The sequence below is a fragment of the Amblyraja radiata genome, chromosome 32 (assembly GCF_010909765.2).
Source record: "Amblyraja radiata isolate CabotCenter1 chromosome 32, sAmbRad1.1.pri, whole genome shotgun sequence".
NCBI lineage: Eukaryota > Metazoa > Chordata > Chondrichthyes > Rajiformes > Rajidae > Amblyraja > Amblyraja radiata.
In genome coordinates this window covers 27,948,470-27,973,656 of record NC_045987.1, presented here as the reverse complement: position 1 = coordinate 27,973,656, position 25,187 = coordinate 27,948,470, and the positions used below count along the sequence as shown (strand labels likewise).

The window sequence follows — 25,187 nt, the reverse complement described above, 5'->3', positions numbered from 1 at the left end:
CAGTAAATGTTGTTATTGCGCCTACCTCAGCCGCCTCCTGGAGCACAGGGCGGGACGATAGACGGACAGCCCTCTCTGCGCTGCCACTCCCACTCCCCTCCCGCCTCCAAGAGCCGCCCCTACCCGCCCCTACCCCCCCCCCCCCTCCCCCCCCGCCCCTCCCCACCCGTTCCCGCCCATCCCCTCCTCCACTTGCTCCGCCCCCCCCTCCCCCCCCCCCGCCCCTCCCGCCCCTCCCCCCTCCTCGCCCCTTCCCGCCCATCCCCTCCTCCACTTGCTCCGCCCCCCGCCCCCCACCCCACCCCGGCGACGCGCTCTCCCCCTCCGCTCCGCGCTCTCCGCCCCTCCCTGACCTTTCACCCGCCCCTGTGACGAGCTGCAGGAAACCCCGACGGAAGTCGACGCCATCTTGGAGGTTGCCGGGAGGGAGGCTGTGAAAAGTGGGCTTCATATTTATTTAACCTGGGGGCAGCTTTGAAGTGACAGTCGTGCACGGACGCTGATAGACGACGGTGAGGTGGAGACGGGGGCTGCGGTGTAGCGGCGGCTCAGCCCGGTTGTGACTGGGCGGGGAGAGGAGGAGAAGAGAGGGAGCGGCCGGGCCCGGCAGGCAGGCAGAGGAGGGCGCAGAGGCTGTGGCCCGGCTCTTTGCCTCCGCCCGTCCTCGGCTCTTTGCCGCCGCCGGGCCTAGGGCGGCTGGGTGTATGTCGGGGCTTGGTTGTTGCTGGGTCCGCTGTAGCCCGCCGGCCGTGTGGCTGAGTCAGGCCGCTCCCCTGCAGCTCGCTGGCCTCCTGCTTCCCCGCCGTACACTTCACTTCACCCCCCGATCAATGATGGATGGAGGCGACCTGCAGCCACAGCTCAGTCCTCTGCCCCCACCTCCACCCCCCTGCTCCCACATCTAACCTTCGCACTGCAGAAAATCCAGCAGCTTTTGTTGTTTGCAAGCTCCTCATCCAGCTGACATTGGTGGTGCCAGGTTGGGTGTTGCCAGTTGGGTGGGGAAGTGAATTCAGTTGAAGAAGGCTGCATTGCATGAATTATGAGACGTGCAGCACGGTTCTAGCAGCTTCAATAGTGTTTTGTTAAGCTGTCCACATATGCAGTGTGGTATTTTTCGCATGGAATCTGAAAGATCACAGCCCGGTGAGGCTGGGACGTTGGCACTGAGTTTTTTTTTAACGTTCTCGTGCTAAGTTGTATCATGCAGTAGATCTTCATGACATTCCTCTGCAGTATTTGTAGGGGGAGGATTATTGTATTCATCTGTGTAACAATGGATTCATTTATGAACTAGAGTGTGGCTTCACACACTAATGACATCACTACTTTGCTTTCCTAGATTCTAATCAATGCTCTTTACATGCATGTACATTTCCTGATTTCATGTTTCCCTTGATTTACCATACCCATTTCAAAATGGCACAGATACATGTCAAATGGGGGTTTATTTTGAATGTTGTAATATTGATTGCTGACTTTTATTTGATGCAGGAAATTTGTGACTAGCATTAAGTAACTTTCTCATTTGAACAGTTTTTTACATGCATCAGAGGCAAATTTGGGATTAATGCCAGGAAGTAGTGTTATACCAGTTGGAAGGGCAAGCTTTGTTTTTGAATGATTGAGGAATGCATATGATGGCAGGATACCATTTACTTTTAGCTTTGATGTAAAGTGTTGGAGATGTACAAAAAACCTGGATAATGGACTGCTCCAGTGCCAGAGTCATGTCTCTTTTCAAATAACACAGATGCAGGTAAAACCTCCATCTCTTGGTGCTCTTGCCCTGATATTGTAGCACGCACCAATCTATATTTATGTCTCTCAGAGAAAGTAACTTGTGGCATCTCAGAAATTCTAAACTGCCATATTATATGCTATATAGGCTTGGTTTCACATGAACTGGATTGAGTTTGCTCAGACTTATTTCTCATTGGATTCTTGCAGTGATAGAGAGAAGACATCCATCCCATGACTCTGGTCCGGATTTGAACTGAAGTTCGGGGTGAAAGTTTTTTGCCCACTGCACTAAGCCTCAAAGGTATTCTTGATTCAAAGTTGATCTTGTCATATATATTTCCATGTGTGATCATTGAGTATCTTAACACAATAAGTTTATTAGGAAGGCATTATTCGCCTGATCCAGGAAATCTCAATTGTAGTACATTTATGCAATAATTGGCTTAAAAATTAATCATATTATTTAGAAATGTTTGAAAGTAAGTAGAAATCTAGCATTGTACAAATGTAAGTAATTGTTTATACATTGTCTTATAATAGATGATAGTTTCTTTAAATTTAAAAAAAAAAAGTTTTCCTTTATGGTTTAGTTGCGTTTTTGGATAAATTGCTATCAGTTATAATATTTGGTTCGAAGAATGACAAAATGCTTGAGTAACTCAGCGGGACAGGCAGTATCTTTGGATAGAAGGAATGGATGATGTCACCCATTCCTTCTATCCAGAGATGCTGCCTGTCCCGCTGAGTTACTCCAGCATTTTCTGTCCATCGAACCAAATATTATTTGTTGCACAGGTAATGTTAATTAGAATTGAAAAATAGATCTTCATAATATGTCGGGTGTGGAGAGTATCACTGATCTCACTTTATTCCTGGCAACTGGAATTAAATTAGAGCTTTTAAAAGCTTTCAAGTTATTTTGAAGTTATTTTGAAATCTGAAAATTGATTGATTTTTCTACCTGACATTCTGTCTGCAATTTGAGGGTCTTCCTTTTGAACTATTATGTGTGTGATTTTATACATTTTAACACTGGTTGATCAATGTTCCCTATTGTGGCCTGGGCTGGTTCTAGCCAGGCGGGGAGAGGAGAATTGAGTGGTGCATTGCTGTGGCTACAATGGCTGCAGTTCCAGAGTGTTTGGTAGAGTGGAGAAGAAAAAAAACATTTTAGTAAATAAATGCTTTTATGTCAAACTTCATTGATTCTGCAATCTCCTTCTAGCATTGGTCTTGTGTGAGTGCATGTTGATAGTTTTGCTCTGATGTAAGGTCATTTTGTATTAGGATCCAACGTCTTCCTACATCACACTAGTGACCAAAAATACTCCCATTTGGAATGCTTAGAGATGACCTGAGGCACGGAAGGAGTGATAAAGATTAAGTCTTGGTTGATGGCCCATTTGAAAGATTCTTATTGATGGATAAAGCATGCTGCATATACAAAATTGAGACGTGTGCATTACAAAGTGCAGAGGTGTGTTGATGTGTGTTTGGGTCTCATCAGATTTAACCTTGAATTTTGAAGCCTCCAATGTTTTCACCTTTGTGGAATAACGTAATGGAGGCCTAATGTGGTAATGCATAGGTTTGCAACGCCTGTATATATTGACACATTCTACATCTTTACCAGATAATATTGATGTTTCCACTTCTCATCCCTTGGCTCCATATGAGCAGGTGTATGACCCATCAGCAGGGCCAGTTGTTGTCCTTGGTAGTTTGTGATAATTTGTGGTGAGAAAACAAAACATTTAAACTCATTGTATTTGTGATGATGATACCAGTGTCTATGTGTGGGATGTTAGACATGCCACCTGTTTTCACTCTGACTGAGAAAAATTAGGAGCATGAATACTGCTTGGCATGCTGTGTTGATGTGAAATAAATGCTTTTAACTGAAGTAATACGTTTGGTTACAGTACCCATGGTTACTTAAGATGTGAGATAATTGCTGAGTGGTGAGAACAAAGTAGTTGACAAAGGCACTTAGAATATTTAAGATGTGAGTTTTCTATAAACAAAGTCAGGTGATTAAACCCAGTAAACACAGCAAGTAACTTTTACTCCGATTTGCAAGCTTAGTGATTTTCTCTTGTCTGCGAAATTTAGATTTTGGCTGTTTTATTGAGAAATACTTCCAGAAAGGAAACTTTCGTGAAATTTAAATGTTTAATATTCAGTACAGGCTATTTAAATATCAATTGCCATTTTGGTTTCCTTTGAATATATGAAACCTGCCTTTACCTTCACAATTTTGAGCTGGCTCCGATTATTGTCTATACAAAATGGTGTTCAGGTGTTGCTACTGACCTGCAGAACTGAATATGCCTCGGTTTTCCAGACGTTAAGAGGGATAAACTCCAATATTGTACAAAAATCTACTTCCTTGTGGCCTCTACATTAATAGATGCAGCATTAAGGGAAGCAAATGGGTTTGTAATGCAACATTATAAAGGGCCTGTCCCACTTGCCGTTTTTCTTCTTTTTTTTTCCTTTTTCGGTGAATGCTGGCGTTATATCAGTGTCTCATAAAGATTTTGAACATTTCAAAATCTAGCAGCGACAAAAAAAATGTTGTGACACTTGAAAAAACACCGTGCGTCGTACGTCAGTCAATGATGCCGGCAGTCGCCGAAAAAATCGGTGTGGGACAGGCCCTTTAAGGTGGTATTCAGTACCCCTGCAGCAGCCACAAGGAAGGAGCTGAAGTGGCTTCACTGTCAATTGTAACAGCCAGTTGACACCATTGCGGAAACATATTGCCAGTTGAACTGCAAGGCCATAAAGGCAGCTAAAGGAAATATGTTCAAATTTTAATGTCCTATTTTTATAACTCCATTCATTTCAGCATGAGCTGTAGCTGATCTTGCAAAATAGGAAAGGTGTGTTTTTGAAGACCCACAAATTATTTTGTAGATACATGAATATATTTGGAAATTTACATAAATTTTTTAATCTATGGTGATGTTCAATTTTAAATAATTACTAAATTGTGATTTTTTCCCCTTTTCTCCCCCCTGAAATTTTCGAAATTTCAAATGAGATAGGCCATAAGTAAGTATAGTTTGACTGGTTGACTTAAAAGAGCAGACTATATTTTTGTTAAATTTGTACTTTTTGTATTTTAAAATGTTATTTTTGCTTCAATTTCTCCATGTGTAGTAGTGTTTTTTTTGCATATCAATTGTACTTTACTGCTTCATCTGTGTTAATGAGCCACAAGAGCACAATTAAGCCATTCAGTCCATCAAGTCTACTCCGCCATTCAATCATGGCTGATCTATTTTTCCTCCTCAACCCCATTTTCAGGCCATCTCTCCGTAACCTATAACTCTCTTCCTAACCAATGTGTTGGTCTCTACAGTATTTTTGGCAATGAAATCTACAGATTCGCCACCCTCTGGCTAAATAAATTCCTCCTCACCTACATTTTGAAGAAATGTCCTTTTTTTCTGAAGTGCCTTTTGGTTCTCGACTCTACCATTACTGGAAATGTTCTTTCCGCATCTACTCTATAGGCCTTTCATAATCCAGTAGGTTTCAATGAGATTCCCCTCTTCTCCCCCCCCTTATCTTTCTAAACTTCTCATACATTAATCCAATCATCTCTGAGGTAATTCTTGTAATCCTTCTTTGGGCCCTCTCCAAAGCCAGTACATCCCTCCTCGGATAAGGGGCCCAAAACTGCTCTTAAATGTGGCCCCATCAGCGCCTGATAAAACCTCAGTATTACAAACTTGCTTTCACAGTGCCCTCTATAATGTTTGGGACAAAGACCCATCATTTATTTGTCTCTGTACTCCACAATTTGAGATTTGTAATAGGAAAAATCACATGAGGTTAAAGTGCACATTGTCAGATTTAATAAAGGCCATTCTTACACATTTTGGTTTCACCATGTAGAAATTACAGCTGTGTTTATACATAGTTCCCCCATTTCAAGGCACCATAATGTTTGGGACACAGCAATGTCATGTAGATGAAAGTAGTCATGTTTAGTATTTTGTTGCATATCCTTTGCATGCAATGATTGCTTGAAGTCTGCGATTCATGGCCACTCAAGAATTGACCATTTTTTAGCTTTAAAAAACTCCTTTGTTGCTTTAGCAGTATGTTTGGGATCATTGTCTTGCTGTAGGATGAACCGCCACCTAATGAGTTTTGAAGCATTTGTTTGAACGAGCAGATAGAATGTGTCTATACACATCAGAATTCATTATGCTACTACCATCAACAGTGGTATTATCAATGAAGATAAGTGAGCCAGTACCTTCAGCAGCCATACATGCCCAGGCCATAACGCCCCACTACCGTATTTCAGAGATGAGGTGGTATGCTTTGGTTTCTTCTCTCCTCCATACTTTGCTCTTGCCATCGCTCTGATATAAATTAATCTTCGTCTAATCTGTCCACAAGACCTTTTTTCCAGAACTGTGGTTGCTCTTTTAAGTATTTCTTGGCAAACTGTAACCTGGCCATCCTATTTTTGCAGCTAACCAATGGTTTGCATCTTGCAGTGTCGTAGGTTCATGAAGTCTTCTGCGGACAATGGCCATTGACAAATCCACACCTGACTTCTGACAAGTGTTTCTGATCTGTCAGACAGGTGTTTGGGGTTTTTTCTTTATTATAAAGATTCTTCTGTCATCAGCTGTGGAGGTCTTCCATGGTCTGCCAGTCCCAGTGTTCTCTTTCTTCTTAATGATGTTCCAAACAATTGATTTTGGTAAGCCTAAGGTTTGGCTGATGTCTCTACCAGTTTTATTTTTGTTTCTCAGTCTCATAATGGCTCTTTGACTTTCATTGGCACAACTTTGGTCCTCCTATTGATAAACAGCAATAAAAGTTTCCAAAGGTGATGGAAAGGCTGGAGGAAAGACTAGGTGCTAAGATCTCTCATACCTGCATTAAGGAGGCAATTATGTGTGTCTGAGCAATTATAAACACCTGTTTAGCCATGTGTCCCAAACATTATTGTGTCCTGAAATGGGGAGACTATGTATAAACACAGCTGTCATTTCTACATAGTGAAACTAAAATGTATAAAAATGGCCTTTATTAAAATCAACTTTAAATTTTTTTTAGTGTGTTTTAAAGTATGTTTTTAATGTTTCTTTGTGTGTCTTGTGTGGGGGTGGAGTGGGGGGGGGGTGAGGGGAAAACCGCTTCGGTCGCCTCCTCCACGAAGAGGCGACTTTTTCCATGTTGCCTCCCCCGTGGCCTAACAACGAGGATCGGGCGGTCTTTCCCGGAGACCCGCCCGGGGCTTCAGCGGCCGGAGGTCTGCAGAGCTTCAGCTGGCGCTGCGTCTGCAGCTCGGGATCCCTCGTGGGGGACCCGGGGGAAGAAGAGCTCCAACTACTGGCCCGCGGGCGCGGCGGGGACTTACTTGCCATCAGGAGCGGGGTCCCTCGTCAGGGATCCCTGAAGAGGAGCTCCAGACCGCCGGCCCTGTAGTCTACGGTGCTTCTGGCTGCGACGCGGCGGGAACTTTAAATCTGCGACCGCCGGCGGCCTACACCAGCCTGAAGTCGCGGGCTCTGGTGGGGAGGCACCGATTCAGGACTTACCTGGACTTTTTACCTTGTCTGCACATCTGGAAGCCCGCAGCGACGGCTGCGGAGGGTTGAGGTCCCGACCACGGGGGAAAGTGGAGGAGGACTGGCCAATTTTTGTACCTTCCACCACAGTGATGAATGCTGTGGTGGATGTTTGTGTTAAATTTTTTGTGGAGTACAGAGGCAAAGAAATAAATGATGGGTCTTTGTCCCAAACATTATGGAGGGTGCAGTATATTCTAGTCCCTTCTAAATGAATATGAACATTACATTTGCCTTCATCACCGCCGACTCAACCAGCAAATTAACCTTTTGAGAATCCTGCACTAGTACTCCCATGTCCCTTTGCACCGCCAATTCCTCTCCCCTTTTGGAAAGTTGTCTACGCCTTTATTCCTTCTACCAAAGTGCATGACTGTATGTTTGCTACGCTGTATTCCACTTGGCACCACTTTGCCCGCTCTCCCAACTTGTCCATATGCAGCCTCCCTGCTTCCTCTACGCTATCTACCCCTCCACCTATCTTCATATTGTCCACAAACCTGGCCATAAAGCCATCAATTCCCTCGTTCAGTTCGTTAATATATATTGTGAGAATAGCGGACCCAACATGACCCCTGCGGAACGCCGCAGCCGACCAGAAAAGGCCTTCTGCCAGTCAACTAATCTTCTATCCACGTTAGTACCTTGCCTCTAATACCATGGAACCATAACAATATGTTTAGCAGCCTCACGTGTGGCACCTTATCAAAGGCCTTTTGAATATTGTTTTATTTAAATTGCCATATTTTATAATGAGACAAAACTGTACATGCAAAGTCAAGGTTTCCTGCTTTGAAGTATTTTATTCCATTTAATGGCACAAATATTTTCACTGGCATTTATGGCTGTTGTATGAAAATGTACTTTCCATGCACCCTTTACCAGCTTTCTCCTTTTGGTATTGGCAGTGATAGTTCTGAGGAATAGTGTAATGTATTTAAATTATTTTCTGAATGGACAATTTAAATCAAATCCCCACATTTTTCAGTAATTCAGCAAGCAGTGCAGTTTGCAGCCTTCTCTGGTGGAACAGAGTAAAATCACTGAGATTACTTTAGGCAATATATGAAATGTCATAGTTTTTTAACTTTTTTGAAAGACAAGCACAATGAGCTATAAATAGTACATTAAACCATTGTGCCAAACTATTCAGCATTTGTAAACTAATTTCATGTATCTTTATTTGCAATTTAAAAAAATATTTGTATGTGTTTGTAATTTGGCTGTTTTTAATTTGAATTGGTATCATATTTGCCAGTTACTTCATGCTGAATTGATGTACCTTGAATTAAAACTATATGCCTTGCATAATAGGGAGCTCCAGTTTTAGTAACCAAGGAATGCAATAGCAAATTGGATTGAGTACCATGAATACCTGCTACAGGAAGGCACAAGAGGCAACACTGATTCAATGCCGATGATCAAAGTTGAAGTATTGTCCCAGTATAACTAGTTACTTATCGAATTGCTGTAATCAGTAGCTACATTAATTTTGATCCTTAAAGGGAATGTTGCTGACAGAAGAAAATAGTAAACTTGATAGATGTTGACAATATTTGTCATCACCAGTTGATAATTGCAGCAAGGTGGTCTATTTGCTTATTCCTGTTCAATTGTTGGATTGAATTGGCAGGCATACAATATTGTGATGGCATTTAAAGTATCTTTTTTTAAAGTAAGAAACTTTCTGGAAATCTGAAGTAAAAACTAATGCTCTCCCCCAGCAAGTCAGCAGCATTTGTGAAGATTAAGTTATTGGTTCAGTTCAAAGACCCTGCATCGGAACTGGGGAAGTAAGGCAAAATATGTTTTATGTCGCAGAGGAGATGGGGTAGGGTTGAATTGGGGAAAGGGATTAAATGTGATGAGATGAGGTCAGGGTTGCTTTGGAAATTGTTTTGTCAAATTGATTAAATGGGATAATGTATGATCTGCTAATTGGGTGTGTGACATACCCAAAGGGTCAGAGTGTACCAATGAAGAGAAGAGCCATATTTTTTGATGGCTTACCGTGAAATGGTCAGTTCTCAGATAGACAAAGGAAGCTCAAGTTGTAGAATTTGGTACTGAGTCAGGAAGATGCAGTATGCCTTGACAGATACGATGTGCTTGAGCTTGTCTTGTTATAACAACTGGAGAGGCTACAACTGGAGCAGAGTGGGATGGAGAATTAAAGTGACAATCCTGGGCTTGCTCTTTCCATCATTTCCCCACCTGTGCAACTCGTAACTCATTAATTTATCTTTGTTTCTATTCTGAAGGATCTTTGACCTAAAACATGAACTAGTTTTTCTTTCCACAAATGCTGCTTCACCTGTGTGTTTCTGGCGTTTTCTACATTTTTAATGGTTTGATTTACCGTAAAATTTTAGAATGGCCACTGAAATATATTATACGGTTTTTATTGGTGTGGTGGAGATATTAAAACATCAATCCCGCAGATATCCCAGTTAACTTGAAGTTCGTGCAGGTTAATTGGAAATGACCTTGAAATTGGGGATGCTAATTGACCAGAGTCATAGTTTGCAGCACGAAAATGGGCTCTTTGGCCACTACTTCCATGCCGACCCTTTTGTCTATCTATATTGATCCTGTTTGCTCACATACATACCAATACATTGCCTGTCCGTTCCCTTGACAGATGGTGTCTGGCCCATTGACTTCCTCTAGTAATTTGTTTTTTTTCCCCCCAGAGTTCCAGCATCTGCTGTTTCTTGTCTTGCCTATTTTATGTCTGTCTCAAGCAGTGCTGTATTTGATTCCACCACTGCCCCTGGCATTGAGATCTAGATCTCAAACACTCAGTTTAAACATTCCCTTTGGATCCCCTTCTAAACTCCTCCCTTCTAACCTATATGTGAAAAGAAAGAGATTAGTTAAAACAAATGTAGGTCCCTTGCAGTCAGAAACAGGTGAGTTGATCATGGGGAACAAGGATATGGCGGACCAATTGAATAATTACTTTGGTTCCGTCTTCACTAAGGAAGACATAAATAATCTGCCGAAAATAGCAGGGGACCGCGGGTCAAAGGAGTTGGAGGAATTGAGTGAAATCCAGGTTAGCCGGGGAAGTGGTGTTGGGTAAATTGAATGGATTAAAGGCCGATAAATCCCCAGGGCCAGATAGGCTGCATCCCAGAGTACTGAAGGAAGTAGCTCCAGAAATAGTGGATGCATTAGTAATAATCTTTCAAAACTCTTTAGATTCTGGAGTAGTTCCTGAGGATTGGCGGGTCGCAAACGTAACCCCACTTTTTAAGAAGGGAGGGAGAGAGAAAACGGGGAATTACAGACCAGTTAGTCTAACATCGGTAGTGGGGAAACTGCTAGAGTCCGTTATTAAAGATGGGATAGCAGCACATTTGGAAAGTGGTGAAATCATTGGACAAAGTCAGCATGGATTTACAAAAGGTAAATCATGTCTGACGAATCTTATAGAATTTTTCGAGGATGTAACTAGTAGCGTGGATAGGGGAGAACCAGTGGATGTTTTGTATCTGGACTTCCAGAAGGCTTTCGACAAGGTCCCACATAAGAGATTAGTATACAAACTTAAAGCACACGGCATTGGGGGTTCAGTATTAATGTGGATAGAGAACTGGCTGGCAAACAGGAAGCAAAGAGTAGGAGTAAACGGGTCCTTTTCACAATGGCAGGCAGTGACTAGTGGGGTACCGCAAGGCTCAGTGCTGGGACCCCAGCTATTTACAATATATATTAATGATCTGGATGAGGGAATTGAAGGCAATATCTCCAAGTTTGCGGATGACACTAAGCTGGGGGGCAGTGTTAACTGTGAGGAGGATGCTAGGAGACTGCAAGGTGACTTGGATAGGCTGGGTGAGTGGGCAAATGTTTGGCAGATGCAGTATAATGTGGATAAATGTGAGGTTATCCATTTTGGTGGCAAAAACAGGAAAGCAGACTATTATCTAAATGGTGGCCGACTAGGAAAAGGGGAGATGCAGCGAGACCTGGGTGTCATGGTACACCAGTCATTGAAAGTAGGCATGCAGGTGCAGCAGGCAGTGAAGAAAGCGAATGGTATGTTAGCTTTCATAGCAAAAGGATTTGAGTATAGGAGCAAGGAGGTTCTACTGCAGTTGTACTTGGTGAGACCACACCTGGAGTATTGCGTACAGTTTTGGTCTCCAAATCTGAGGAAGGACATTATTGCCATAGAGGGAGTGCAGAGAAGGTTCACCAGACTGATTCCTGGGATGTCAGGACTGTCTTATGAAGAAAGACTGGATAGACTTGGTTTATACTCTCTAGAATTTAGGAGATTGAGAGGGGATCTTATAGAAACTTATAAAATTCTTAAGGGGTTGGACAGGCTAGATGCAGGAAGATTGCTCCCGATGTTGGGGAAGTCCAGGACAAGGGGTCACAGCTTAAGGATAAGGGGGAAATCCTTTAAAACCGAGATGAGAAGAACTTTTTTCACACAGAGTGGTGAATCTCTGGAACTCTCTGCCACAGAGGGTAGTCGAGGCCAGTTCATTGGCTATATTTAAGAGGGAGTTAGATGTGGCCCTCGTGGCTAAGGGGATCAGAGGGTATGGAGAGAAGGCAGGTACGGGATACTGAGTTGGATGATCAGCCATGATCATATTGAATGGCGGTGCAGGCTCGAAGGGCCGAATGGCCTACTCCTGCACCTAATTTCTATGTTTCTATAAACCCGTATTGATACCATGCTGTGGGAATACTTATTTTGACTATCCACCATATCCATACCTCTCAAACTTTTATCGTCACCCTTCAGCCTTTCACCCCAGGAAAAACAGACCTAGCCTACTGAATCTCTCCCCTTAACTGAAGTCCTCCAATTAGGGAAACATCCTGGTGAATCTTTACACTCTCCAGTGCATTCACGTACTACGTATTTACAAATTTGAAATGAGTGTTGAATAATATAATTTTAACATTTACAAGAGCAGACCCATTGGGCCCATTTCCAGCAACGCAATATTCCACCACTCGCTAATAGCCCCCAACTGCGCAGGCACGGCTGACAGGTTCTCGTTGTGATGCCAGAGATCCCTGTTGTGACGCGAGTCAATGCCACCCTCGCCCAACTGTGTAGGCACAGCCGGCATGTGAGAGCACGACTGTGACTTTTTAAAAGTTTAAAAATGGCAATAACTTGTAAAATATAAGATCAATGTGAACGCATCGTACTCTCCCTCTTTAGTCCCCTATTCCCCATCTCCATTATCCTCCCTCTCCCCACCCTCCACCAACCCTCCTTTGCTTCCACTGCTCACCCCCTCCCTCCCCTCCTCTCTCTTCCTCCTCCCCTCCTCCATACCTCGCCATCCCTCTCCCTACCCTTATCCTCCATTCCCCTTCATCTCCAGGTACTCCCTCCTCTGCACCCTCCCTCTTCTTTCCACTCTCCCTTCTCACCTCCTCCACTGCCCTCCTCTCCCTGGGGGGGGGGGGGGGGTTGGGCCGAGAGGTCTGGAGCCGGGAGGGAGAGGCCGAGGCTGCGGCCAAGTCCTTGCCATGGATCCCTCACCTCTCCCTGCCCGCGGGCGTAGATGAGCAGCGCCGCCACCCCCAGACCTAGCCTCAGCGCCGCGGTAATTTCAAATCACACACCCGCGGATTAAATAGACAAAAAGTGCAGCAGTAGACCATTCTGCCCTTCGAGCCAGCACCGCCATTCAATGTGATCATGGCTGATCACCCCCAATCAGTACCTCATTCCTGCCTTCTCCCCATATCCCCTGGCTCCGCTATCTTTTAGAGCCCTATCTAGCTCTCTCTTGAAAGTTTCCAGAGAACCAGCCTCCACCGCCCTCCGAGACGGAATATTCCACAGCCTCACAACACTCTGTGGAAAAATTGTTTCCACATCTCTGTTCTAAATGGCTTACCCCTTAATTTTAAACTGTAGCCACTGGTTCTGGACTCCCCCAACATCGGGAACATGTTTCCTGCCTCTAGTGTCTCCAAACCCTTAATCTTATATGATTCAATAAGATCTCCTCTCATCCGTCTAAATTCCAGAGTATACAAGCCCAGCCGCTCCATTCTCTCAGCATATGACAGTTCCACCATCCCGGGAATTAACCTTGTAAACCTACGCTGCACTCCTTCAAAAGCAAGAATGTCCTTCCTCAAATTAGGGGACCAAAACTGCACACAATACTCCAGGAGTGGTCTCACTAGGGCCCTGTACAACTGCAGAAGGACCTCTTTGCTCCTATACTCGACTACTATCCATGATGACTCCACATATCCTGTTTCAATGTCACCCCTTGCAAGGGACTGAATTTCATTCCTTACCAACAGAGCTACCCCACCCCCTCTGCCCACCTGTCTGTCTTTTCGATAGGAGGTATACCCTTGAATATTCAGTTCCCAGCCCTGGCCCTCTTGCAGCCATGTCTCTGTAATTCCCACAACGTCATACTTGCCAATTTCTAACTGAGCCTCAAGCTCATCCACTTTATTTCTTATATTTCGTGCATTCATATACAACACTTTGACTTTGGTATTCACCTCTCCTCTCACACCGCTCACAATTGGCCCTGACCTTACTCTCTCATCCCTTCTCGAACTTTCCTTCCCCCACTGTGCACTCGCGGGGAGACTTTCGGTTATTTTAAAATCCGCATGCGTGGATACCGCGCCTACTGCGCACGCACGGATCCGGCAGCCATCTTACCGTTGTGACGCGTTGGGTTCCCAGTGTGACATCGAACGCGGGTGATGGGCAGGGCAGGGCAAGTGGAAAAGTGATTTTTTTTTTTTTTTTAATTTTAATTTAAGTTTCAAATGTCAATAACTTGTAAAATATGACATAAATCTGAATGAAACTTGGCAGTTCACATCGCAGGACAATGGTGAATAAGGTGGGCCTAAAATTGTAGAGCTATCGTGTACCGTTTTGGTGAAGTTTCGAGAAAACAGGAAGAGGAAAAGACCCATGCTATGGTCATGTCATGATAATTTGTCGGTCTTTCACAGAAAATATGCTTGAATCAATCTGTAGTGTGCATGGTTAAGCATATATGTTACCATGGTCCAAGATTTATTGACACAGGTTGATCATACGCTGAATAATCCAACCACATTTTTGTTTGGAAGCGGATAGAAATAATAGCAATTGCATTCATTGCAACATGTAAAAAGAGTTGAGATACTGTATTATAATTTTGCTGCATATCATTGTGATATATATCATGTCTTGATTAGGGAATATGTTTAGTTTGTGACTTTATTTGAAGCAGAAATAATATGTGAATGCTTCATTGAGCATAATTCCGACTGGTAATTGCCCTGTCCCACGGTACGAGTTCATTCCAAGAGCTCTCCTAAGTTTAAAAAAAAATTCTAACTCGTGGTAAGCATGGAGAATGAGCGTAGCGGGTACATCGGAGCTCGGGGACGTCTCTTAGCGGCTCGTACTGCTAACGGCAGGTACTCGGGAAGACTCGCTAACGGCAGGGAAGCACGGGAAGACTTGAAGATTTTTCAACGTGTTGAAAAATGTCCACGAGAGTCCCGAGTACCGACGAGTGGCCATTACCGTAAATCTCTGAGTTCGAATCGGGGCAAACTCGGGAGAACTTGGAATGAACTCGTACCGTTAACTACGCACTTCGTCCGAGCACATTATCGCACGCATCATGCAAGCCGTCTTAAATGACCACCTAAACTGTCATTCGGCAAGCTAAAAAGCTGCCTATGTTGGCAACAGCGAAAAAATATTAAGTGGGAGCCCTGGATCATAAATGCAGAATTGCAGTTCCTAACATGCATGCTATGCTTGCATATAACTACTCGGACAAGGTGTGATTTTCTTTTTTTGTTTCACCTCCAACTGTTGAAGCTGTTTTGAAGGTCAAGGTTGTCTTCAGGTTTTTTATTAATCCAATGTTTGAGGATGTGGCATAAGAAAGGGACATTAGAAATGCCTCAGCATCAGTGCACGTTATGTTTGTGTGATTGATCGCTTCCTGCTCCGTGTTCTTGAAGTTGCTCAAATGCCTTCATTTGATTTACTTATTTTGTAAGAGAGTACGCATTGCTATAATTCCCACCTCTATTAGTGCATGTTAATGTTAGAAATGTTAATGTAAGGGAAAAGGACACTGAACCAAGGAAAGTGGGGCTAATAAGGAGTTTTGGTTTCAAGAATGATCAGTCTTATACTGCCAGTATTGAGGAAGAATGGTGAAAAAAGGCTGTTTAGATGTAAAAGTTCTTTGCAATAGGAGTGTAGAGATAAATGTCTATTATTGAGGGATCAAGAAAAATGTTGTTTGGAAGAACCTTCTACCTTTCCCATTGGTGGCAAGAAATGTTAGATATTGTATTGGTGACAAAGGAAATGTACATTGACATGTGTGGCTTCAGTACAATCACAAGGGTGGAATGGTGATGGTATTGCTGACCTTGTCCATCTTTGGAAGAGCTGGTGTTCGAGATGGGAATTGCAGTATTTAATATGTTGTTGAGAAATGGCTTGCTTGATACAAGGCAAGTAATTGACAGTATTCTGGGCTGGTGGAAAGTTGCAAGCAGATCAGTATTGCAAAATCTCCATTCAAATTCTGTTTAATTTGTTGTACATACTGCCCTCCATAATGTTTAGGACAAAGACCCATCATTTATTTATTTGCCACATTAATAGAAAAAAATCACATGTAGATAAAATGCACATTGTCAGATTTTAATAATTTTTTGTTTCACCGTGTAGAAATGACAGCAGTTTATACATAGTCTCACCATTTCAGGGCACCATAATGTTTGGGACACAGCAATGTCATGTAAATGAAAGTAGTCATGTTTAGTATTTTGTTGCATATCCTTTGCATGCAATGACTGTTTGAAGTTTGTGATTCATGGACATCACCAGTTTCTGGGTGTCTTCTCTGGTGATGCTCTGCCAGACCTGTATTGCAGCCATCTATAACCTATGCTTGTTTTTGGGGTCTAGTGCCCTTCAGTTTTCTCTTCGGCATATAAAAGGCATGATCAGTTGGGTTCACTTGGCCACTCAAGAATTGACCATTTTGTAGCTTTGAAAAACTCCTTTGTTGCTTTAGCAGTATGTTTGGGATCGTTATCTTGCTGTAGAATGAACCGCCGGCCAATGAGTTTTGAGGCATTTGTTTGGACTTGAGCATAAGAATTCCTGCCATTATTTGTGGTGTGAGGCACAATTTTCTGCGGGGAGGACTGGTCCTTTTGATAGAAGTTAACATGTTGCCACCTGAAGCAAGAGTGGGAGACAGTGCAGATTGGTTAGGCCTCATTAAAATGTATTTCTAAGCACCAGTTGCAATGACATGAGAATTAGCCCATTTAGAGCATGTGTGATCCTGAGAGATTTGTGGCTGAACTTCGTAAGCTTCATTTACTTGATCTTTGCTCCATTTATCTTGATATAGTAGTTCACCCAGATCTGTTATTTTGAAGTTTAATGCGGAGTGTTTGTCAACAACTTCCTAACTTTATTCCAGAATACTCTGGCTTTTGTTCCAAGCGTTTCGGTTTCTGCCATCTTTTGCTTCTGCATACAAAATGTTGGAAGCTGGTGTAACATTTATATTGTAAACTTAATAACTGTAGACATTTTGGAAGAACATAAATTGAAGGCAATTGGGTGCTTTATTGAAAGCTTCATGTTAATTCTTACTTGGTGTATATGCATTTGGGTTAACAGGTTATGGTGTAATATTCTTGCTTAGTATCTTGAATGTGATCAATCTATAATTGGGTGATGCTGGGGAAATGATTACAGAAATGAAAGTTCGTAATTGGGGAATTGTAATTTAAAGTTTCAGTGGAGGTAGCTGAAGTATATAACCACGACTGTATGAACTAGAGGAGCTTGTTCCTGCATCAACTGGAACGGATCATCTGTTTCCCACTCTGAAATCAGTGTGTTTCCTCTGCGTGTGACTATTATTCATGAAAACAATTACATTTTGATGAAGAGGTCAACCAGCAGGCAATGTTTTGATCCTTTATTTTGTATAAGGTAAAAATCAGATTTTTGTCTTCCATTTCATAAAACGGGGTTTCTGAGTTATACGGGCCATTGAGCAGAAAGGTCCACCACCTCCACCCCCCCCCCCCCCATCTTAAACAAGAGGAAGGTGGAACAAGGAATGCCAGCTTTCATAAATCCAGTAAACCATCAGCGTGTCAGGCAGTATCTGTGAAAACAATTAACATTTGAGTGTCCACGCCCTGTGGTGAGATGCTGCCTGATCTGCATTTCCAGCAGTGTTCAAAAGGGGACTGCAGATGCTGGAATATCGAAGGTACACAAAATTGCTGGAGGAACTCAGCGGGTGCAGCAGCATCTATGGAGCGAAGGAAATAGGCGACGTTTCGGGCCGAAACCCTTCTTCAGACTGTCGAAGAAGGGTTTCGTCCCGAAACGTCGCCTATTTCCTTCGCTCCATAGATGCTGCTGCACCCGCTGAGTTCCTCCAGCAATTTTGTGTACCTGCATTTCCAGCATCTGGCTTTCACTGCAAACTTTATTTCACCATAAGTTTGAGACGAGGAGTGATGGAAGAGACCCAAAGTAGCCTACTAGCCGCTGCAGGAATAATACAGATTTTGATCATGGAATCAGTCTAAATACAATTATGTGCATGACTGGAGTACATTAGTAAATGCAATGGTGTAGTCATAAACAAACTGGATTTTTGTTTTATTGAAGTTTCATCATTTGTTTTCCTTCTACTTTGTAGAGCCAGGATGGCCACCGCTCCATACAACTATTCCTACATCTTTAAATATATTATAATTGGTGAGTACAGTTTATTTTGAATTTTGTTAAATTTCTAGATATGGGATCGAATGCATTTTCATAGTTAATGTGAAAAAATGGGTTAACCTGTTCATAAAGCAAGCAGAGAATATTTAAAGAATCATATCAGTGGTCTGAACTAGGAATAAATTTGGCAGTTTTCAAATTTCCTGTACTACTTTCAATTCCTCTCCAAATATTCTCTTGCAGGTAATTATTAAATATAAATAGTAAAGATTTCCAATTCAGTTACTAAATTCAGTATTTATTATTAAATTATTATTATTTTAATAATCGATCTTAGGTAGGCATAATTCTCCCGTGCCTTTCATCCGCAATACGCGTAACTATGTTCAACTCGCGTGCCGTGGACGCTGCTTCAAGCCTTCACTTACAACGGGCAATAATGGCAGCTGAAATTTTGCATTTGCACCGTGGTCTGCGCGCAGGAGCGGAGACCAATCTGCGCATGCGCGTTTTTCAAAGATTTTTTCAAAGTCGACTGACTGCCTACAGAACCGATCTGCGCATCCACAGTTTTACGATTTTCTACGAGTTATTTTTTTAACGATTTTTAAAGGTTGACTGACTGCCAAGTGCCTACCCTGAGTAATTACTCACTGCACATGCCTGGTAGAGACGCTGATATGCCTTCTTGGCCATTGCTTTGCTAGTGGCTGCTCCAGGACAAATTGCTGGTGATAATTATGCCTTTAATAAATTGGAGGAGTGGGTAGTTCTTTTTTCCTTCTAGCCCCTGCATAATGTCCCTTTTTAACTCCCAATTCAATGACAATTGCTTGCACAAACTTTGTGTCCTACGTTATTCCTGGCTGGACATCTGTGTGTCCCTGCCACACCCTCTCCTTTTCATTCTACAACAATCACGTAAAACAAGTTAACTTATTAGTTATTAGGTGACCTATTAGTTATTTGCCATTTGTCTTTTCTGGGATTGTATTGTGTATGTGATGTGTATACTTACAGTCGATGTTAAAACTTGATTGAATTTCAAGCACATTGATTTATAATATGATTGCCTGTAACAGATCCCATGTAATCGGTTTGAGCCAAGTTAATGATTTTGGAAGAAATTGTGCAAAAATATGATTATTTGGTGTGAATACATTTTTTTTTTAATGTAATTGTGTTCATCACCTGGGTTAACAATGACTTCAGGATTTCCATTGTATTGTTCTTCACTTGAACTAATCATAGAGGGCTCAGCATAATTATTTTACAAGGAAAGTCTTTTTCAGCAACTAAGGTTTCTGGTTCTGAGTTTTGAAATTGAGGCAATGCAAGTATTATGTACCTCTTATTTCAGTACAGTTCCATATAGAGTTGGTTTTGGCATCCAGACTGAAACAGCTCCATCCCTTGCGTTGTCAGGCTTCTGAACGGTCCTTCCATAAACTCGGGTACTATTTGATTCACCTCTACCTCTTTGAGGACATTGCACTTTGTCTAAGGAACTGATGCACTAAATTCTGCATTCTGTATCTTCCCCTTTGCACAATCCAGTTTGAAGTGTGTGTGTATGTGTGATATAGACTATATAGACAATAACAAACCTAACCCTTTACTAGAGAGTAACGTGTAATCCAAGTGTTTCTTTAAAGAATCTTACTTTTCCGTACTTCAATGCTGTGCTCATCATGTCAGTACAAAGAATAATTGATTAGCTGAATTTGTAGGTTTTGGCTTATGTACAAATAATACTGTGGGACATTAAAATTGCTAAATGCCATGATGATACTTAACATCTAAGCTATAATGCAGGAGAAACTCAGCGGGTGAGGCAGCATCTATGGAGCGAAGGAAATGGGCAACGTTTCGGGCCGAAGGAAATGGGAAACGTTTCAGGCTGAAGAAGGGTTTCAGCATGAAACGTTGCCTATTTCCTTCGCTCCATAGATGCTGCCTCACCGCTGAGTTTCTCCAGCATTTTTGTCTACCTTCGATTTACCAGCATCTGCAGTTCCTTCTTAAACATCTAAGCTATAATGTCCAATTCAAGCACTTCATATTAATATCAGAAGATAATATGCAAGGTTTCAAATTATTTTAAATGTAAATTTATTCGGCGAGTAAGACATTTCAGGAGTCTTGAGGTAGGAGGAAACATTGTGGATCGGTTGCTAGTTATGATTCAGGATGCCAGTTATGTGAGAGTGACTTGGACTTAATCGACCTTGCTAAGTTTGGCTAAGTGCAACACTTTCCTTACAAAGGGCCCCAATCTGAAACATCACCCATCCGTGTTCTCCAGAGATGCTGCTTGACCCGCTGAGTTACTCCATGTGTCCATCTTTGGTATAAACCTGCATCTGTAGTTCCTTGTTGTTACACTCATTTAAAATGTTGTTATTCAGACTGAGTTATATTATCCCAGCAATTAAATTCTGGATCTGAATTTTGGTACTTTATTTTGCAGAAAATTAAAATAAATTCACAGCACCATAACCATCTTGAATTTTATATTGGCTTCCGAACTGCTTTGTTTTTTCCTAGTTTCTAAAGCTGTATTTGGACATCCTTTAAAATTAGATGATGATCCCATTATGTGGCATCTTTTAAACTTTTGATCCCATACCCTCTGCTAATTAAAATGCCCACCCGTGGGAGCCTTTTGAAAAGGATAAATGTTTGATGTTACTTTGGAATATGTAAATCCACCCTGATAAATAAAAAACATCAATATAATGTGGCAGTGTGGCCAAATAATACTATAGCAAACAGGAAATGCGTATTAGCCAGAGGTAGATTGCTGGGAATGGCACGGGATTCTTTTTTGAAAACCTATGTGGAAATTTAACACCAAATTTTGTATTATCTTAGACTTTAAATGCATTGTGTGAAACCTTCTCTACTGACATCAGGTATAGTCTTGCAGCACCAGAGGTTCTACATTTCTTTCGAAGCAATATATGAGTAGACAAATTGGGAAAATGGGATCACCAGAAAATATATTTTGGTATGAAACGAAGGGAGGTGAACAGATGTAGTTAAACATGCTATTTTTATTTGTTGAATTTAATCTTTTTTATGACTGACCTGAAAGTTTCTTTGTACAATAGGAGACATGGGTGTAGGAAAGTCGTGCTTACTTCATCAATTTACAGAAAAGAAATGTAAGTAAAAATCTATTTGCATGAATGAACTATAGATTCTGAATTTGAGTCTGAACTATAACACAGTTCAGTGCTTCTATGTCCCAACTTGTCTACTGAAGTACAGAAATGAGCCTTGAAAATGAAAGGAAGTAACACTGTCACATCACATTTGGAACATGAAGCTATCAATGGGAAGTTTACATAAAAAGGCTGCTTTGTTTCAAGTTCCTTTATGTACATGACTTTGGTTGGTGGGGGGGTGGGGGGGGGGGGGGGGGGGTGGGGGGGGGGGGAGAGGGAGTAATTCCTATTTTAACAAATAGAGAAAACTAATAAACCTGTGTAAGCCGATGCCCGGACTAACAGCATGATGTAGACAAAGGTGTGCTTGCTTAACTTGTGCAATGAAGGCACTTTTTATTAATGCTACCATTTAACTGCACGTTTTGATCTTGTGTACTCATCATTTGTTGAGTGTGCTCTTCTACCCTGTCGTACTTATCCCTCGTAATTGAACTGCTGAATCTCTACTGAATTGGAAATCTATCAGTTTCAAAAATGATATGAAAAACTTCTGGAAGAATAGTTCATGTCTGTTCTAAATCAGATTTTCTTCACTTGGCTTTGCACTAAACTTAATTTGCAGGTGACTTCCAGCTTGTCCAGAATTTGCGCATATAATCTTGTTTAATAATTACTGTCAATTGAAAGTTAAATGTGACCAAGTCTAGTTAACGGGCTTGCAAGTGGTCACAGCACTTGATGCGGCTAAAACTCCTTTCAGTTCATGTCATTGATGGTAAATCTATGTAACTGATTTATTCTGACACAAAGGAGGCCATTGAGTCTATGCTGACTTTCAGCAGAACAATGCCATCAATCCCATCCCCCGTAGCTGTCCACGTGCTCAGCAAGTCCTACATGGTCTTATGCCACTGGCTGGAGTAATTCAGTGGCCGGTGAGCATATTAACATGACCTTGGGATGTGGGGAGGGCTACCATGTGACATGAAATATGTGCAAACTTCATGCAGCACCCAAGGTCGGGAGTAACCCTAGTCCCTGAAGCTGTGAAGCCACAGCACTGATTGCTCATTGTTAGTCTCATTGTTTTTGGCACTCATTGGTCAAATGGGCATCACCTGTACAAAAAGTTTTGTAATATATCAGTCAATGCTACAAGACAGAATCTATATGATAGTTACTTTGTGCCAAATTTTAGATCAATATTTTTAAAGTTAAGCTTTTGTTAATTTTTATTCTTGATCTTGTATAATCAAATGGTGAAAAAATGTTCCTCCTTGTTTTGGGACCTAATTAGATTTAAAGCCAGGGTACTATTACTCCTTCGTCTACTTGTCTGGTACACCCAGCCCATTATGTCCACACGGCAGGCGTTTAATAGTTCCAATGCTTGGATTGTTTCACTACAACTGTAATCTAATATGCTTCAATTTTTCTGGCATCTGCTAAAACACATTAGGAAATGAGTGCTTAGATCAATAGTACTAATTCTCTGAAATTCTTCTTACTACTCTAACTTTCTGTTTGTACAGATTTTCATATTTGATTGTAGTCGACAACTAATTGTTGATAGTAAATGCTTAATACTGATCTGAATCAATGCCATCTCTGATGTTGAGTTCAACGTTCAAACTAATTAACAATGCACTCGTGAACAGAGACATAACTTTACAATTCATGTAAATCAGTGAAGACTTGAAAGGAACTGGAGGTCATAAGTGATAGGAGTAGAATTAAGCCATGTGGCCCTTCACGTCTCCGCCATTCAATCATGACTGATCTATCCCCCTCCAAACTCATTCACCTGCCTTCTCTCCATAATCTCTGACGCTTGTTCTAATCAAGTATCTATCTCTACCTTAATGTCCACTGACTTGTCCTCCACAGCCTTCTGTGGCAAGAAATTCCACAGATTCACCACCCTCTGACCAAATAAATTTCTCTTCATCTCCTTCATAAAAGAACGCACATTAATTGAGGGAGTGTAGCATAGGTTTACAAGGTTAATTCCCAGGATGGCGGGACTGTCATTTGCTGAGAGAATGGAGCAGCTGGGGTTGTACACTCTGGAGTTTAGAAGGATGAGAGGTGATCTCATTGAAACATATAAGATTGTTAAGGGTTTGGACACGCTAGAGGCAGGAAACATGTTCCCGATGTTGGGGGAGTCCAGAACCAGGGGCCACAATTTAAGAATGAGGAGTAAGCCATTTAGAACGGAGACAAGGAAACACTTTTTCTCACAGAGAGTGGTGAGCCTGGAATTCTCTGCCTCAGAGGGTGGTGGAGGCAGGTTCACTGGATGCTTTCAAGAGAGCTAGATAGGGCTCTTAAAAATAGCGGGGTCAGGGGATATGGGGAGAAGGCAGGAACGGGGTACTGATTGGGGATGATCAGCCATGACACATTGAATGACTGTGCTAGCTCGAAGGGCCGAATGGCCTACTCCTGCACCTATTGTCTATTGTCTATAATTCCGGATTTCCCACTAGTGGAAACACCCTCCCCACATCCACTCTATCCAAGATTTTCACTATTCTGTATGTTTCAATGAGGTCCCCCCTCATTCTTCTAAACTCCAGTGAGTACAGGCCCAGTGCCAACAAACACTCATCATAGGTTAACTTACTCATTCCTGGGATCATTCTTGTAAACCTCCTCTGGACCCTCACCAGAGCCAGCACATCTTACGTGCCAAAAATTGCTCACAATATTCCAAACGCGCCCTTGCCAGCGCCTTATAGAGCCTCACTTCCCAAGGACCGAGTTTGGGAGGATGGAAGAAATTCTTATGAAATATCTGACTTTTGCAATTAAATTAATAATAGCATGAATACTAAACAGAAGCATATAATTTTCCCATTCCCTCCTTAAGAACCGGGGAAACATTTAAATTGTTCTATATCTACTGCGGGTGCCAATGATCTGACTTTTTCTTCACCTTCCAACCCAATACAAGAAAGATATTTCTAAAGGAAGCATTGCTTATTAACCTTAAGTGTCTGATCTTGTATTTAAAACTTGATGAGAATTGGCTTTATTTTCATTTTGAGCAGCAGATGAGTAGAATCAAGATTGTTTAAAAAAATATTGCAGTAGAGCTGAAAGATATTGTGTGTTATGATTTGCTTTCCCCTCAAGCTGCATGTTGAAACTAAGTAATAAGGGAAAGGCGGTTGAATTTTTTCTAGGCCATCCTAGACTGGGTATTGTGTAATGAGGAAGGATTAGTTAGCGATATTGTTGTGCAAAACCCCTTGGGCAACAGTCACCATAATTTGGTGGAATTCTGAATTGGGATGGAGAGTGACACGGTTAATTCAGAGACTAGGGTCCTGAACTTGAATAAAGGAGACTTTGAAGGTATGAGATGGGAATTGACTAGGATAGACGAGCAAATTATACTTAAAGGGTTGACAGTGGAGATGCAATGGCAAAGATTTACTCCAGATATTGTTCATCCCTGTCTGGCGAAAAAATAAAATTGGGAAGGCGGCTCAACCGTGGCTGACGAGGGAAGTCGAGGGTTAAATCCAAGGAAGAGGCATATACAGTGCATTTAGAAAGTATTCACACCCCTTCACTTTTTCCACATTTTGTTACGTTACAGCATTATTTTAAAATTGATTTAATTATTTTTAAATCATCAATCTACATACAATACCCCAGAATGAAGAAGTGAAAACAGGTGTTTAGAAATTTTTAGCAAAGTAATTTAAACAGAAATAACTGAAATATCACATTTACATAACTATTCAGACCCTCAAAATTGAGCTTGGGTTCATCCTGTTTCCATTGATTATCCTTGAGATGTTTCTACAACTTGATTGGAGTCCACCAGTGGTAAATTAAATTGATTGGGCATGTTTTGGAAAGGCACACACCTGTCTATATAAGGTCCCACAGTTGACGGTG

At 41.9% G+C, this 25,187-nt stretch overlaps 1 protein-coding gene across 2 annotated transcripts in view; it reads left to right on the top strand.

Moving 5' to 3' along the window:
• Positions 1–359: 359 nt before the first annotated feature.
• The window catches only part of rab14 (RAB14, member RAS oncogene family), a 46,651-nt gene continuing 21,823 nt past the window's right edge, over positions 360–25,187 (top strand). The window contains exons 1-4 of one of the 2 annotated variants that reach the window (XM_033049092.1): positions 360–512; positions 1,951–2,044; positions 18,074–18,132; positions 21,213–21,266. In XM_033049092.1, the coding sequence (XP_032904983.1) occupies positions 18,081–18,132; positions 21,213–21,266 (106 nt within the window). In that variant the 5' untranslated portion in view covers positions 360–512; positions 1,951–2,044; positions 18,074–18,080. The remainder of the gene's footprint in view (positions 513–1,950; positions 2,045–18,073; positions 18,133–21,212; positions 21,267–25,187) is intronic. The other variant, XM_033049093.1, reaches the window with a different exon arrangement.